General features: G+C 46.1%; 1 protein-coding gene across 1 annotated transcript in view; it reads left to right on the forward strand.

The window, feature by feature from the left end:
* LOC144823826 (uromodulin-like) overlaps window positions 1-15,416 on the forward strand; it is a 242,182-nt gene that overhangs the window by 189,260 nt on the left and 37,506 nt on the right. Inside the window, exon 6 of the mRNA XM_078682687.1 lies at window positions 8,502-8,665. Within this exon, the coding sequence (XP_078538813.1) occupies window positions 8,502-8,665 (164 nt within the window). The remainder of the gene's footprint in view (window positions 1-8,501; window positions 8,666-15,416) is intronic.

Genomic DNA, 15,416 nt, shown 5'->3' on the forward strand with positions numbered 1-15,416 from the left:
AAGTTTAAATTCAAACGGGCGTGGCAAACGGGCTCCGAGTCGGTAGACATGTTCTACGCACGGCTACGCCGGCTGGCGAACACCTGCCCGTTCACAGACCCGCGTGAGGAAATTCGGGATCAAATCATTGTGGGGTGCCGTTCTAAGCTGCTCAGGAAACTAATCCTGCGCCAACCAGGGATTTCGCTCGATGAGATCCTGATCCTCGCAAGGTCGCATGAGCTGTCAGACGTGAGGGCTGAAGAGATGGAGGCGGCGCTATACACCCCGGTAGCTACCCCCGCACAAACCAAACCAGTGCAGATCAAAACGGAGAGAGTGGAAGCAATCCACCGGAAACCTGCGGCGAGTCGGCCGCATCAGGTGCCTACGACAAGGAATCTGTGCGGGTACTGTGGGGAGGTCCACTCCGCCACCGCAGCGTGTGCAGCAAAAGGGCGCACGTGCTCCAAATGCGGCAGGATGAACCACTTCGCGAAGGTATGCCGAGGCGGAAAATACAGGCCAGCAGGGTCAAGGCCGAGAAACATACAGAGGAGAGTGCATCATATGTCACTTGAAGAAGATGCCAACCCGCCACCAGACAGCCATGCTCAAGAACGGCCTCAGTGGTACGAGGATGATGAAGACGACGAAGTCTACGTCGTCTCATACGTGGGCAGAGCATCCGCAGCGTCCACGAGGAGAAGACCCCCACCGATGTGTTCAGTCAAGGTGGATGGCACGACAGTACAAGCACTCATAGACACGGGGGCATCCGTAAATGTTATGGACTCGGAGCAGTACAACCAAATGATGCCGAGGCCCGAACTGGTACCGTCCCAAGCGAGAATATACACTTATGGAGGAACGGAGCCCATGCCGCTGCGCGGAGTGATCACGACAACAATCAGACAAGGGGAATACTCCACGGTAGCTAAGTTCCACGTCACGGAAGGAAAGAAAGGCACGCTACTAAGCTGCCACACCGCCGAGGACCTCGGATTAGTTTTTTTCGCTAATCAGGTGCACCAATCACATGCAGAGTTCTTGATGGAGGAGTTTCCAGAACTGTTCCGAGGACTAGGGAAACTCAAGAACAAGAAGTTCAAACTACACATAGACAAGTCTGTGCGACCGACAGCTCTAAGGCACCGGCGTGTCCCGTTCAACCTGCGGCCGCAGGTGGAGGAGGAGCTGAGGAAGCTTGAAGAACTCGGTGTAATCGAGAAGGTGACCGGGCCCACACCGTGGGTCTCTCCACTCGTCGTGGCGCCCAAGCCCAAGCAACCTGGAGCGATACGGCTGTGTGTGGACATGCGTCTGCCAAATGTAGCGGTGAGGAGGGAAAGGCATATCACCCCTACCATGGATGACATCATAGCGGACCTCAACGGTGCCAAATGGTTCTCCAAACTCGATTTAAACGCAGGTTACCACCAGCTGGAGCTTGAGCCAGACAGCCGCTACATTACGACCTTCTCCACACACGTCGGGCTAAGGAGGTATAAACGACTAAGCTTCGGAGTGTCCTCGGCAGCCGAAGTATTTCAGAATGCGATCAGAGAGGTGCTATCCGGACTGAGTGGGGTCATCAACTTGAGTGACGACATCCTGGTGTACTCTGGATCGCTTGAAGAACACCACGTACACCTGAGAGCGACCCTCAAAAGGCTATCAGAACAAGGCCTGACACTCCACAAATCCAAATGTGCTTTCTACCAGGACTCGGTGGACTTCTTCGGCTACATCTTCACCCGAGAAGGCCTGAAGGTTGACCCCAGGAAGGCCGAAGCCATCCGGGCTGCCAGCACCCCGCAAAACCCCACAGAAGTCAGGAGTTTCCTCGGGATGGCAACGTATTGCGGGAGGTTCATCCCCAACCTTGCAGACCTGGCCGAGCCACTGAGGCTACTCACCCGCCATGATCAAAAGTGGGACTGGACCGTGGCGGCGAACGTGGCATTCCAAGCTATCAAGAACAGCCTCCTGGACACCACTGTGATGGCGTATTTCCAGCCAAAGAGGAAGACTGAACTAGTGGTCGACGCGAGCCCGGTGGGCCTGGGAGCGGTGCTCCTTCAAGAATACGGAGCTGATGTCTGGAAACCGGTGGCGTACGCCAGCAAGGCTCTATCGGACACCGAGACCCGCTATGCACAGATCGAAAGAGAAGCCCTGGCCATCAAATGGGCGTGTCAACATTTTCACTTGTACCTATGCGGCCAGGAATTCCGGGTGATAACGGACCACAAGCCCCTTGTGCCCCTCTTTGCAGGATCAGCGAGGCTGGCCCCTCCAAGGATCGAGAGGTGGGCCGTCCAGCTACAGGGCTATAACTTCAAAGTCATCTTCCGCCCGGGGGTCAACAACCCGGCGGACTATCTGTCAAGACACCCGGACTGCACCAAACCAGCCACTAGACTTGAGGAAAGTCAAGAAGCAGACGCTTTTGTGCGCTTGATCTCAGAAAACGCGTGTCCAGAGACAATGACTCTGAAAGAAATTGGGGAAGCAACGGAAAGAGACGAAACACTATGCCGAGTCAAGCACGCGCTCAGGGGAAACCAATGGGCACATTTCCTGGATGGAATACATGGGCTCAGGCCGGAAGTCAGTCATGCCCGCCAGCAGATATGGCAGATCAAGAATGAACTGAGCATCGGGGATGAAGATGTGGTTCTACGAGGGCATCTAATAGTGATACCGGAAAACCTCCATCCCAGGATTCTGTCCCTCGCTCACGTTGGGCATCAGGGAATGGCCAAAACAAAGGCCAGGCTGCGATGCCGAGTCTGGTTCCCGGCGATGGACCTCAAAGTAGAAGAGATGGTGAGGGCCTGCCACGCGTGTCTAATCACCGGAGGAGATCCCGCCCCGGCCCCCGTTATAACGGAGCCCTCCCCGACGCTGCCCTGGACCAACCTAAGCCTGGACTTCGGGAGTTTCCCGGATGGTCGCCATACCCTGGTTCTAGTGGACTCTTTCTCCAAGTTCCCGGTGGTGGAGGTGATCCCCTCCACGGCTTTTCCCCATGTTAAACGGAATCTAGACAAGATCTTCGCGACCATGGGATTGCCGGTGGAAATTAAAACGGACAACGGTCCTCCCTTTCAAGGCCGAGACTTCCAAGCCTACTTGGACGCCCTCCAAATCAAGCATCGGAAAATCACCCCCTCGTGGCCGCAGGCCAATGGAGAGGTGGAGAGACTTATGAGGACTATTAATAGAGCCCTGAGGATTGCCGTAAGTCAAGGAGAAGATCCGGAATCAGCTCTAGACCGGTTCCTGGGAGCCTACCGACAAACGCCCCACAGCACAACCAAGTGTGCCCCGGCCCATTTACTGTTCAAAAGGGCCCCCAGGGACATCATCCCGTCCGCAAGCACTTGGACACCACCTGAGCGAGATGGGGATGCCATTCAGTCCAGAAGAGATGTAACTAACCAGAAGGCCAGTGCGGCCAGACGTGCGAAGACATCAAATCTACAGGAAGGTGACACCGTAGTGGTCCATGACCGACACCCCGGATGGAAGTATAGGACCCCCTATGAACCAGACTTGTGGACCGTTGAAAGGATCAAAGGAACCATGGTGACCGTCAAGAAAGGCGAACAAAGAGTCACGCGAAATGTGTCATGCTTTAAACCAGCAAGGGGAGGAACAGATGACCAGGGCGAGGAAGAAGAGGTCGGGCCACGACAAGCCGGTCTGTCTCCAACAGCCTCGTCATCGGTGAGAGGATCTGATGATCCAATGTCGGTCGAAGACCAGAGGAGAAACCAAGATCCATTGCCGTTGCCGGGCGCATTGGCCGACATTTCCCCGACCTGCGGAGCGCAAGAAGAGGTGTCCCCGGCTGGGGACACTCAATCACCAAAGGGCCGAAGCCAAAGATACAACCTTCGGCCAAACCCTGGCCCAAGCCACAAGTTACGGGACTTTGTGTGTACCTCCCCCTGAAGACCAAGAACTGGTGATGAAGCAGACTGAAATGAAGGAGGGATGTAGAGAGCCAGGCGGGCTCTACCCTACAATGTATCAACATCCATGCATCCACTCCACCCCTCAGGGCGGGCACGCCCCGAGGGTATAATAAACCCCGGGGAAGATCGCTCGTGGTCTTCCCGGCAACCCGATCCCAGAGTGTCTGTCCAGTCATTTTATCCCAATGCCCCAAGTGCCAAGGCCCTGACCCCATCACCACATTAACAACGACACAGTAGGGAAAGACTTTATCCGACAGTTTAATCATCTATCACTTGTCTAGGGGTGATAACTTGCACATCTGCTGCTCAGCCTGTCCTCAATAAGAATTGCATCCCATCCTCGTCGCCACTTTTAAGAGGTACAGACAGGTTATTTGTAGGAAGACACATCCTCTCTCAGCAACTGCCAGCTCTCCTTTCCCCTGGCATGCTCCAGAACTCCTACATCCTGGTTGCCAAGGAAAGAATGCAGAGCATGTTGCTAAGGCACCATATCAAGATACAACATTATTCAGTTCCTGCTGCCTCATTGGGGATGGACAGGGCAGGGCGCAGGCGGGGCTCGCTGTATGGTTCAAAGTCTTCTTTGAGTGTAATATTGTCCCAATATTTATGCACAGTATGCTCTTTCAAGCTTTTTTGGTTGAGTGGTCAAAGTTTTTTAAATTTGTGCTAGTTCACTTTTATAATGATAATTTCTCTGCTTGGCATAATCCAAATGTTACTGCTCTTTTCGATTTCATTAGTGATCTGGAATCAAGTCACGTCTCCCAAGATGGTGGTGTTCCTAATATTTTGACCGGGGACTTTTATGCTAAAGTGGATGCAGGGTCGGTGAAGGGTTTGACCTTGACCCCACTCTCCTGAACATAACTTCCCTGAACATTGTAACCCAACCCTGTGACAACAGTGGCCAGCAGCTCCTACTTTTTCTGGCCAGGTCTGATCCGTGCAATGTATTTGACTGGGCTGCTCCTCACTGTTTATCTGCTTCCACCTTTGTAGGCTGTATTGGATCCTCTGTTATTGATTATATTTTGTCAGCAGGTGTATACATTACCGAGGGGGTGATCGCAATGTTATTTCCAGCCTTTCAGCTGTCATAATACTTTTGTTGTCACATTGTTCTGCCCTAAACCTGGAGTGCGTGATTTTGCCCTAGCGGGGTCCCATCTTCTGCCAAGCCATGATGGGTTAAGACTAGCCTGTGAGTATGCTGATATGTGTGATATTATGTGTTGGCTTTGTGTAGCACACCTGGGAAATATGTTTAACTGTTTGCAACTATCCTACTCTTCTGTCTGTAGTAACCATGATTTTAACCTCCTGAGGTCCCTCATCAAGGCTACCTTGATGAAGCCTGTTCACCCTCTAAACATTCAGCTTCTCCCTTATTCAGAAAGAATAGTAGGGAAGCTAGCACACATGTAATGTGGGCTGTGAAAGCCTAACTCTAAGGCCCAGTAGAGATCACTGCATGTAGGAGGACATATAAGTCAGCTATTCATAGCAGGAAAGCTGAACTCAAGGAGGAGGTTTGGGGCACATTGATTTTGGCATGTAGCACAGGCAATTCCGTTCTTTTGGGGGAGATAGTCAATCACATAATGCGGGCTAATACAGACACTAATCACATATGGGATAACATTGGTGTTGATTACTGGGTCGCATATTTTAAGCAAATACACCATTCGAGTGATTGCTCTGAACTTGCCGCACCTTTGGTTGTGTGCTGTCTTTTGCAGACCAGCATCCTGTGATTACAGGCAATTGTAGACGATTGCAAATTGCCACATATCTAATGAATATAGATATGCAGGTCATTCTGCAGCCCAAGTGCAGTTCTGTATTTTGTGAACTGACCTAATAGTTTGCAAAATGCTATTCCATTTGCAATCGTCTGTGTGTAGTGTGCAAAGACTTTTTGCGAATGAAATAATAATACACCAGGACAGTAACTTGCAAAAGATGATGGATGCCCATTGTCTTCATTTCTGATTTGCCGTTCTCTCTGGTAATAAGTGCCTGTTGAAATCTGCATATGGCATAATAACACAAAATATAAGCTATTTCCATGACTAATGAACAAGTGTGCTATTTAGCTACCCACCAGGTGAGTGATGACATTTTTATTCTTATAGCAAGGCCACCAGCCAAACAGTAAATACTTTTTGCTATTTTGCCAGCAGCCTAGTAAGTGCTTTATCTACAACCAACTGTTGAGGTTTAAACCCACAAATTTAGTTTTAAAATTAAAATATGGGTGAACCAGCAGAAATGAAATAATGACTTTTTTTTGTATTTGCGAATTCTGTCTCCTGACTATGCAACTCCATTACCCTTAACTCATCATCAATGTGTTAGGGATGACATCTTTAACTCAACATGATTCCTCTGAAGGTAATTAGCGTGTCAACCAAAACAGAGCTGAAGCTTTCAGAGGGAGCACACCCAAAAGGAAAATAATAGAGGTGTCTAATAGTTAATAATCAAAATAGGCCAATCATCTGCCCTTCTTAATGTGCTTGACAGTTTGTCTCTGAACTCCTAAGTTTTATTGTTTGTGGATTTTGAATTCACTGCCCAACTTCCTTCCCTGGCACTACTGTAATTTCATCTGTAATTCCTGAAACCCTTCTCCAAAATCTCAAAGACCTATGAACATGATCACTTGCTAACACAACCCCTAATCAGTCACTTTTTACTTGCCTAGCAGCCCTTTCTCACGCTGCCTTATGGCCCTTTTTCACTTCCCAGCTGTCACTGCCATCCAGCTACCAATGGCTTAAAGCACAATAGTGCCAGCGTTACACACAGTGTGTGGGTTGCTGGGTCAATATCAGCCTTTTCCTAGGCATTCCACCGGTGCATGGGAAAGGCCCAAATTAGGGTGCATGTTGGTCATTAACAGGGGTTTCTGTAACAGGGCCTGCTGAAAGTGTTTGCATCATGCCTAAACTGATGTCCAGTTATTGATGGTAACCAGTTCCTTCATTTTCCATGCCAATACCAGTTCCTTCTACTTGGACTCCTCCTTTGGCCCAAATATCCTATGCAGTTATTTAAATACATCCACAAATCCCACTTTCCAAATCTTCTTTTTTGTAAACATCATGAGTGCCTGGAGCTGTTTGCTGATGTCTATGTGATGGTATGTAATGGTTTACTTACTATCTATCTATCTATCTATCTATCTATCTATCTATCTATCTATCTATCTATCTATCTATCTATCTATCTATCTATCTATCTATCTATCTATCTATCTATCTATCTATCTATCTATCTAATGACAGAATGTATCAATATGATGTTGGTGTATCGTTACATTATGAGCACAACTGCGTCAGCCCTAGTGTAATGATCGTATTGACATATTGATAATTGTCATTGTGTTTAAACTGTTACAACTGCTTTTTGAGGCCACAGCCAGTAAAATTGCTGGAACATGTTTGTGTCAATCTATGCACTCACCAATTATGCCATTAATCTATCTAGAAACTCACTCACCCAGCATTATCCATGCAGCCAGTCACTCACTTTTGGTCCATGCTCCCTCTCATTACCCCAATCACCCACTAACTGATCCCCACCATTACATACAAAAAGTCACCAATCAATGAAGAATGGTTTACACCTTTAAAATGTGGAGTGGTTCACTAGTTAGAGGCGGCAGACCCGGCAGCAGAGAACGGCCCGGGACCAGGGTTCAATTCCCGACGCGGCAGGGTCGTGGACCAGGGTCAGCGGACTCGACAATTCTCGCCTCGGTGCCTACTCTAACCAGGGATCACACTCGGCAACTCTGGGTATTAAGCTTGCCTGATCTCTACAACGGCCCCCCACAGACGCCGGGGATGCCTGGTTTCACCTTGGAGATACCCAGAAGGGACCATCTCACAGGGAAAGCCAGGACGGGTTCCCCAGCTGTCTCCAGCGCCGGGACGCTTACGGGCAGCTGTGCGCTTTACAAGTCCAACACATTACATTACATTACATTACATTACACATTACAAATACCCAGAACGAGGGCCTGTTATTGCAGACAACAGGACTGCCATACATGCTGCAGCATAACAAGGGTTTCAAATAGAAGGACATTTACCTGGTTCTTGTGGCAAAGCTATAAATAATTAATAGCCGCTAAGAGCCCTACCAGCAGAGGAACACTGCATTCTCCCTAAAAGCAAAACAGGAACTCTTGCCCTCCTTTGACACTTGGTAAAATGTGAGGATTTGGCATTTTTTAAATTACACTGTTAAGGTAAATATTCATGGCTGTGAATTTAATCTACTCTAATATTCTTAAAGCCTGGATTTTCTTGCCTGACGCTCCCGGCTCGCGTACTCTTCCCTACTAGCTGCTGTTGTGTATTTTCGTAAAGGTCGTTCATTGAGGTGATTTCTATAAATGTATTTTTGTATGACGCACTGCGATTTTTGTGCTATGCAAATAGAATGAGGAGTAGATCTTTTCACAACATTCATTTTTAATTTCTCTGTTTTTAACCGTGACTATAATTTCTGTTACAGATAAATACAGTTGATAAGAAACTGGTCTTCTCAAACGTCCTCTTCGTTCCTTCGGACACTCCAAGTGGCCTTGTAATCAGCAGCACCCTGCAGATCGGCTTCTCGTGCACCTTTAACATGACAATGCAGACGAGCCTGCAGACGGTCCTGCATCCCATTATCGGGTAGGTGGATGTGGAATTGCTTTATGCTGAAGGAAACCATTCCACTTAAATACCCTTACTTACTTTTTCTTTATGTGTTTATCCTGTGCTCCTCTTTATCCTGAATTGTTATTACTCTCTTAATTATGCCGTATCAGACATTTTGTATAGCAATGCTTGCCACCATACAGTCACCTCAAATCACCGAGCAGGAATGGAGAAAAGGGAAGAAAGATGGAACATGAGAAAGCAAAGAAAGGAAAGGGGAGGGGAGGCATGATTTTACAGAAAATTGGTAACAGCGAGGAGGGCGTGTGGTGGATTTGGTGACTGTTCAGAAGGTAAGGAGAAAGCAGGGTAGCCAAAAGGAAAGTAAGAGCAGAAGATTTGGAACTCAGAATGCAAGAAATCATCTTGACAGAAAGTTAGAAAGCATGGTACATGTATGAAATTGAAGTATTGATTGAGAGGGTGAGAACCCACCTTAAATAATAATCACAATCCTTGTCAGAGTGAACCGCTAAAATTACTAAATAAACCTGTGCTTCACCCTTGGGTACCATGGCTCAAAGCAGTCAGATTTACTTGCAGGCAATGTGTATAGTATTTATATAACACTCAAAAAGTAATAAAGTGAAAACACAGCTCAAGGAACATCCCAAACCAATTTTGAAAAATAAAGAATATTGTAAAGAAATAAATGACACAGTGGATCAGATGCTGCTTCCCCTCGATATGAGTGAAACCATTGAGGAAGGTTGTCAAAGTTCGTAGGTGCTGCTCAGTGTCACCGGTGAATCTGTGGATCAGGTGCTATTCAGCCTCAATACTTGGCTAAACCATTATTCGGCTGCTGTTAGATGCTGATGCTCGGTGTTGAATCTTGTGAAGTTTGCAGTTATGCAGAGAGGAATTCACTCTGGTCACAACCAAAGGTCCAGGATCCTGGGGACCGTACTTTGGGGTCTGGACTCATTCTCAGAGATGCCAACACAGGGGACCAGGTCATGTCCAGTTCACACTGGACTGGTCAGCTGGAAAGCAGGAAAAGACCTCTGGCAGCTTGGAAGCTTGATGCATCCATGTAGCTCAAAAAAGGAAGCCAACCAATTGACCCTTGGAGTCACTTCTGGGATCCTGGGGTCTATACAAGCAGGTTCAGACTTCCTTCAGGTTCATCAGGCAGCATGGCAGTCCTTCTGATTCTTCTCAGGTCCAAGGGTGTTCTGAAGAGAGGTTTATGGAGTCCACTTTTATGCCCAGTGCCAGTCTGTGGGTGGAGGGCAAGCCATTGTATGCCCCCTAAACCAGTTCTGGTCAGTTTCTCCCATCCCACTGGGTTTGGTGCCACCCAACGAGAGAGACGAAAGGGAGATACGCCCAGGTGTGTGCTTTATCTACCAGTGACAAGGTAGGCATCCTTTGAAGCTCATGAAGGGTCTGGGCACCTCCACCCAGACCCACCCCAAACCTGGTACCCTTTGGCCACTGTCAGGAAAGAATACATATCTCACTGCAGGGGTCAGGTGATAGTTGAACACAAGCCGGAAAGTATTTTAGTTTTAAGTAGGAAAATGACATTAAGTTGGATTTCAAATTACCACTAAAATGAGTCACTGAACCATTATTCTAGCTACTCCCAAACTGGATTGAGCAATTATTAAGTGTACTAGTGTAAAGCAATGGTAACTTATGGGAGAGCCAGTCAAGCCACAGTGAAAAACGACTTAGAAACTGTTTTTCACTGCCAGGGCATGTAAACCATTAAATACCAAGGGCAGCTCTTCCATTGGAGGTAGAGAGTTGCACGACTTAGATGCCTCCCAAATCCCCAGAAATAAAAAATAAAATGGTAATTGATTACCATTTGATTTTTTATCTTCCCATTCTGAACTGAGCGTCACAACGGGGCGTGGCCTGCTGAGTGAGCGGGGTGGGCTTAGGGCTGCCTTTCCCCTTTTTTTAAAGGCACATGTGTCTTTGGTTGGCTGTCTTGAGAAGGCCAGCTAAACATGCGCACTTTAAACCTCTCAACCCAGCTGTGTTAAGAGAGCTAGGTTGAGAGCAAGTTCAGGCATCCACTGGTCACTGGAGTGCCGAGAGAGGCAACTTCCACCAATCAGGGCACTGCTCACATAATGGTTAACAGCACGTGAGCAGGCCTGGATTGGTCAAGTACGTTTCCTAGGACCCGCACTGCAGTCCCAGCAGACAAAGTCAGAGGTGGGAGGATGTCGCCGTCAGGATCCGGTAAGTGCTTTTCATTTTTCTTTTATTTTGTTTGCCGACCCCCCTACATTCAGTAGATGCCATCCGCTACTGTTAAATACACATGCCCTTCTATTTAAATGCCATGCAAACTCCCTCTGAGCATTTAAGGCCTACCTGAGGAGTGATTTATAGCTCTTAAAAAGGAAGGATTAGTTCATGCAGAAGGTTTGTTTTGTCATGTTGGAATGGCAGTTTAAATGCAGTGACAGGCCTGGAGATGTGTTCTTGTGCTGCTGTGGTGGGTGACACAATGAGTGCTGAAGCCCACCAGTAGCATTAAATTACAGTCCCTAGGTATATGTTTCACCATATACCAGATATGTATAAGTAATTTAAATGTGCCAATCAGGGGGATATCAACTTTAGGAGGTTTGAAAGGAAGGGCACATCATTTTACCACTGGTTAGCAGAGATAAAGTAAACAGAGTTCTACAGCCAACATAAATAGGGTTCCGTAAAAAGGAAACAAAGTTTTGGGATGACCTTGCAGGACGGGCTTATTTTCAAGAGTACATAACTGGAAAGATACCTCGCTAAGCCAATGAACTCAAATGCAAGGGAATTTAGAAAAATGACTGTGGGGATGGGGAAGACAGTGTTTGCAGTCAGACCTTTGGTACAGGATTTTCCTAATAGATAGATGTACATCTGGACGCTGAGATGAAGGCAGAAAGAAGGAAGAATTAGGTATAACTATTTCTCCAGGTGCTGCCACTTTTAGGAGAACCAACGGATATTGGTTTGATAAGTATCTGTCATATTGGAGTAAAAGTTTGTTTTTTACTATACACCTAATCTAGTATGGAAAGATTTCACCCAAACCAGCTGGTGGTCGCCCTAGGTAAACACTACTGTATTAAAGTCTATGAGAGACATTTGACAATGGACAGAAGAATGTAATAAAGTTGATGATAATTTTAATGTAGCTCACAATGATTTTCTTAAGAACATTAAGATTTCATGTCATAAGTAACATTGGGGGCCATATGTATAATGAAGTGGCGGAGAGAAGCGTTAGCCTGCCTGGCTTAACGTCTCTCTCCGCCACTTCTGAAACGCAGGGCTGCACCATATTTACAAGAATGTGGTGCAGCCTTGCATTTCCCCCTGAGATTGCGCTAAGTTTAACAACTCAGCACCAAAGCAGGCACCCTTGCACCATAGTGCAAGGGTATCTGCGTGCAGGGTAGGATTGTCTATGAGTAGGAAGGTGCCCCTTCCTTCACATAAACAATCCTAAAATGACATTTTGTCACTTTCATATGTGCTGCTTCATTCTGCACAAATGAAATTGACAAAATAGCATTTAACGTTTGTTTATGTACAGGAAGGGACACCTTCCTGTACATAAACAAATCATGGTATTTTGCTTTTTCCATGTCTGCTACACAAGGCAGCGCACATGGAAATAGCAAAAACGAGGATAAATAATGCATTTCTCCTTGTTTCGCCAACTTAAGACCAGGGTTTACCTTGTCCTAATTTTGGCGCTGCCTCCTATGTACACCATCCTTGTACATAGAGGGCAGCGTCAAAATGAATGGTTGTTGCGATGGAACACCCACTGCCCAGTCCTTTCACGCTAACTATAGAGTAAAGGGGGTCTTATGTACAAGGCAGCGTAAAGCCATGTTAAGTGGCTTAACGCTGCCTTGTACATAAGCACCCCCTATCGCCACAACAACATTGGTAAAAGTGACATTGTGGTAGTGATGGGGGCTTGTACATATGCCCTTGGGTTTTTAGTTTGTGTTTTACAAGCGCATTCATTAGAAACAGTATGGAAGCAGCGGCGAGTAGTCGAGCTGCCTGGAACAGATGCAAAAATTGAGAGCTGTTCCTGGGGCGCTGCTGCTATATTTTTAAACTACTGCACAATGCACTTTAATTATCACTCTTGTGGTGGGGGAGAAAGCAGCAGTCTAGAGTACTTTTTGTCCTGGATCAGCTTTGGGAGTGCCTCCTTTCCACTAGCTCCCCTTCAGTTGTTTGTTTACGTGGGGTGGCACTAAGGCCTACACAGTGTCACATAGGTAGACAAACCATGACAAACAGACACAGCAACTTGGGGATTTGGCGGGGTGGTCGAGATCTGGAGTGCAGTTTATTGGCGTTATTCACAAAGAGAAACTTACACGTTAGTGTAGGTTTGAAGGTATTTTTCGAGTAGTATTGTTACGATGGTGGAGTCTACATACAAAAAAGATAGGACAGTTCTATCTTTTTATGTCAGAAGAGTACACATTCATAAAGATCCTACTCATAAAATACTTTTGTGAACAGCAAAAAAATCATAAATGTATTAAAAAAAAGTGTACGTTTACCTCTCTGTAAATCAGGTCCAAAAGTGTTATTTTAATATGAGACTCATTGTGCCCTTTGTGATTTAAAGTATAATGAGGAGTTCCAGTTCTAAAAGCAAACTCGCACCTCGAGTTTCCAATGGTAGGCATCTTTTCTACTACTGAACAATAAAAACTGCTGTTCACAATCATTCGCAAACAGGCGACTTATTAACACATTTTGATTTCCCTATTAGTTCTCTGCGTTTGTCTTCCACTGTGGTAAATAAGAACCAAGGCCACTCAGCTACATCCTGCATTGCTCCTTAAAGACCACCCAACCTTTGCCGCAGCAGTATCAAAAGATTGATTGATTTTGAATTTATAAAGTACACAATTACCAGGAAGGGTGTACTGTTGCTAATAGGAGAGAGGTGGACTACTCATATCAGGTTAAGTTGAGTTTTTAGCAACTTGCGAAAAATCTATGGATTAGGGGCCATATGTATGAACACATTTTCCCATAGACACAGAATGTGTAAAACCCTTTGATACATCTGGTCCTAGGTTCTGTACGAATTACTAATAGGCGATTGTTCAATGGTTGAGCAGTGAACACAGAACAGTCTCAGCCACCTGTGTACCTCTTGCTAACTTTAGGATTGTTTACCAGACATAGAGTGCTCCATTGGCCCTATACTAATCCTCCCCGCTCTAGTAATTGCCCTAATGGGACACAGCCATCCTTCTCGATTTTTCCTTTTGGCCTAACACATGCTGCTTATCATGGCATAGATGCTTGTCATGTTAAGGTGGGTAGATCGTAATTTTTCTCTAGTGTTGAAGATTTTGTTGCTTTTAAGTTATCTTCCTTCAAGGCCATCTAGAAATAGATTTTGGACACTTTTTACATGGATTCACATGGGGTTGACTTCTTTAGCTGATAGTAAGCTGACAGCCTCTCCGCCTGCACCACCGTTTGTACAATTATGCAGACTATCTCCAGTATACACGATGAGCTAACTTAGCCACCAAGCAAACTTAAAGAGCAGGTGCCTATACTGCAGTCTTTAGCAGGATCAATAGCAGCAATCAATAGGAAGTTTCAGTTATTTGCCAATTATTTGGAGAGTGTTGAATCAGTAAGCCACAGTTATAAAACCATTCGCAGTTATAAAACCTTCCACTATATGGAGACCTCCCATAGTAGAAAACGTTTCAGCACTTACACCTACTTTGAAATCTGTGCTAGATGACTATAAGGGTCATCACTGAACTTAATCTTTGCAAGAATGGGTCATTCGCCCTTTCTGAAACATCTAAAATGTAAGTCATTTTCATCTCATTGGTTCACCAGGCCATTCACTTTATAGCCACAGAGTCTTTCTCTTGTGGTTACTGGTTCTAATACAGAGATTCCTGATTTTGAAGGAGGGATCTCTATATCAGTGTACGGTCATTGCATGATTGATGTGATGACCTTTGATCCATTTGATCATTATTGTTTGGAAATGCTTAATCACATGTGTTGTGATGTCATGCATCTCAACACATGTACGTATCTCTTAGGGAAATAACGGTACGGTCACCTTATGTTTACCTAAATATAGCTACCAGGGTATCCATGATATTCTAAACGGTGGTGGGGAGAGGGGGTATCAAGATCGTTTCTTTGGCAGGAGCATGCTGTTTATAATATGTTGGTTTATATCATGGCTGTAAAGTTTACTTTTTATGTGTACACTTTCGTCACGGAACAATGAAAGTCACGTGGGCTAGGCCACAGCTGGTTGACACTATTTTAAAGGAGTTGGGTGTATTTGCTTCCAGCTTCCTGGGCTATGACTATTCAGTAAACCACAACTGAGCCTTCTCCTCACATGAAATGTAACACCCATAGAATGCATAAAATCAGATCTCTCATGTCTTAAGTTGCCTTGATGTTATATATATTTCAGCCATTAAATAAACTCCTAGACGTCAGCGGTAACTACTGTTTCAAAAATAAAAATGTAATTGGCAAAAAGGATCGTCCGAGCTTGTATTGATCCTATGAGCACGGACAGATTCTAGGGTACTAGGATAAGAGGAGACTCGCCAAGGGCCATGGATGCACTTTTCCTGGACCGGTATCCATCAGTGCTCCTAATGATAATATCATGCTGAAGCACTTGGCGTTTGGCCTTCAGCGCCCAAGTCTCATGTAACATAGCGGCAAC

Source organism: Lissotriton helveticus, chromosome 3_1 (genome assembly GCF_964261635.1).
Source record: "Lissotriton helveticus chromosome 3_1, aLisHel1.1, whole genome shotgun sequence".
Taxonomy (NCBI): Eukaryota; Metazoa; Chordata; class Amphibia; order Caudata; family Salamandridae; genus Lissotriton; species Lissotriton helveticus.